This window comes from Mastomys coucha, unplaced genomic scaffold (assembly GCF_008632895.1).
Source record: "Mastomys coucha isolate ucsf_1 unplaced genomic scaffold, UCSF_Mcou_1 pScaffold23, whole genome shotgun sequence".
Classification (NCBI taxonomy): Eukaryota; Metazoa; Chordata; class Mammalia; order Rodentia; family Muridae; genus Mastomys; species Mastomys coucha.
In genome coordinates this window covers 108723416-108725408 of record NW_022196906.1, presented here as the reverse complement: position 1 = coordinate 108725408, position 1993 = coordinate 108723416, and the positions used below count along the sequence as shown (strand labels likewise).

At 64.6% G+C, this 1993-nt stretch overlaps 1 protein-coding gene across 2 annotated transcripts in view; it reads right to left on the bottom strand.

Moving 5' to 3' along the window:
- The window catches only part of Osbpl10 (oxysterol binding protein like 10), a 260513-nt gene extending 259387 nt beyond the window's left edge, over nucleotides 1-1126 (bottom strand). Inside the window, exon 1 of one of the 2 annotated variants that reach the window (XM_031343150.1) lies at nucleotides 688-1126. In XM_031343150.1, the coding sequence (XP_031199010.1) occupies nucleotides 688-974 (287 nt within the window). In that variant the 5' untranslated portion in view covers nucleotides 975-1126. The remainder of the gene's footprint in view (nucleotides 1-687) is intronic. The other variant, XM_031343151.1, reaches the window with a different exon arrangement.
- Between the last annotated feature and the right edge of the window lie 867 nt (nucleotides 1127-1993).

The window sequence follows — 1993 nt, the reverse complement described above, 5'->3', positions numbered from 1 at the left end:
TTTTTTTTTTTTTTTTTTGAGGCTAAGTCTCCCGATGTGTCTCTGAGTAGCCTGGCATTCCCTATGTAGCCCAGGCTAGCCCCAAACTCAGGTCTACTGGCCTTGTGTCTCTGAAGTGCTGGCATTGCTAGCATCTGCCACCACGCCCAATTCAAAGCTTGCCAACTTGGAGAGGGAAGCAAAGAAACTTCGCATGCACCTGAACGGGGAATAATACCAAACCGCAGGTTAAGCCACCCACTGGGGAAGGGATATGCACACACCGGGAGGGGGGCACTCCAAAGATTACAAGTGACAGGCTCTTTGTTGGTTGTATTTTAAACATCATACTTTAACACGGACTACGGGGTGGGAAGAACCGTGCTGGACCACGCGTGCTGAACGCTTTCTGCGCCGGCCACCGAGCACTCCCTCTCTGAGGGTCCCTCTCCGCCCTTCTTCACCGGTGTGAGAAACCCTCAGCAGGTAGGACACCGGACACAGGTAGGGCGCTCCCGTCGCCACTCCACATTCTGCAAGCTTCCAGCACCCGAGGAAAGCCAGGGATCCTGCCTCCCTCCCGACGCTGCGGTGCCCGCCAGGGTGCAGGAAGGACGAGGTGTCCAGGCAGTCCCCAGCCGCGGGTGGCGCCACGGTCCACACCCGGGGAGCGCGCAGGGCCGCGGGCGCGGGCGGCGGGCTCCTTACCTGTTTTGCCAGCCCTGAAGGAGGTTGGTGTATTTGCTGAGCACGCCCTCGAGCGCCGGCTCCCTCCTGCGGCCGCCTCCTCCGGACGGGCTAGCGGCCACCGAGCCGGGACTGCTGCGGCTGCCCCCGCCGCCCAGTCCCGCGGCCCCAGAGCGGCTGGCCACCCCTCGGCCGGCCAGCGAGCAGGAGGGCGAGGAGCCCGCCGAGGTGGCGCGGCTGCTGCTACGGCTGCTGCTGTTGCTGCCCCCGCCGCCGCCGCCGTCTGCGCTCTGGGCCGCCCTCTCCATGATCGCTGCGCGCCCCGGGGAGCGGGTGGCCGCCGCGGTGGCAGTCCCGCCGCCGCCGCCTCAGCTGCCGCCACCGCCGCCGCCGCCGCTGCAGCTCCGGGCTCCCGGGCCGCGCGTGGCTGCTCCGATTCCCCGGGAAATGCCTGACTCATACAGGAGGAAGAAGAGGAGGAGGGAAGGAGGGCTGGGAAGGAAGCCAGCCGGGCTAGATGCAGCTGCGGCCGCCCCTCCTCCCGCCTCGACCAGGGCCCGGCCCCGCCCTCCAGCCACTTCTCGGGCAAGTTCGGGGCTCCAGGTCCCTCCTCCTCCTCCAGCTCCTCGTCCCTTGCAGTCGCTTGGGGTCGGGGCTATGGATGCTCCTGGGGCGGGCCTGGCAGAGTGGGCACGCCCTACACCGGCCCCCCTGCACCCTAGCCTTTTGTTGTCCCCCACTTGGATCCTGACGGGGGAAATCTCCCCATGCCTTTCTCTCCACCCTCAACCCACCTCGAGACCTGGAGGGAGGGACGGTCCTACCCACCCGGTCCACCCGGATATGGACCCGCCCGGTCCCTGACACCAGCACGCTCCCTCTCGGTGTGTCGGCGCACAGGAGCCTGGGCCAGGCACGTACACAGTCACCTGAAAATTAGCCTCACTGAGGGAGCCTAGAAACAGGGCAGCGAGGCCCTCGGGGCTCTCCCATGGGCTGGAAAGCGGAAAGGAAGGGGCAGCAGGTGACTCTCCCAGGTGAGCAGGCTGTCAGCTGGGGCCCTTTCCACAAGTCAGAGTTCGGATGGATGCATAGCGAACACCAAGGCTAGGACTAGATGCCTCTCAGTGAGCGCTCTCCTGACCTCACACACTCACTTCACTCTGAGCCCAGGGGTGATGAGCACAAACAAATGTAAGGAGTCAAAACTTTGCGCTGGAGACTGCGCACCTGAGAGCCAGAGGGGCCCAAACCAGAGGGGAAATGAGAACACACACACACACACACACACACACACACACACACACACACACACACACCAGCTTCC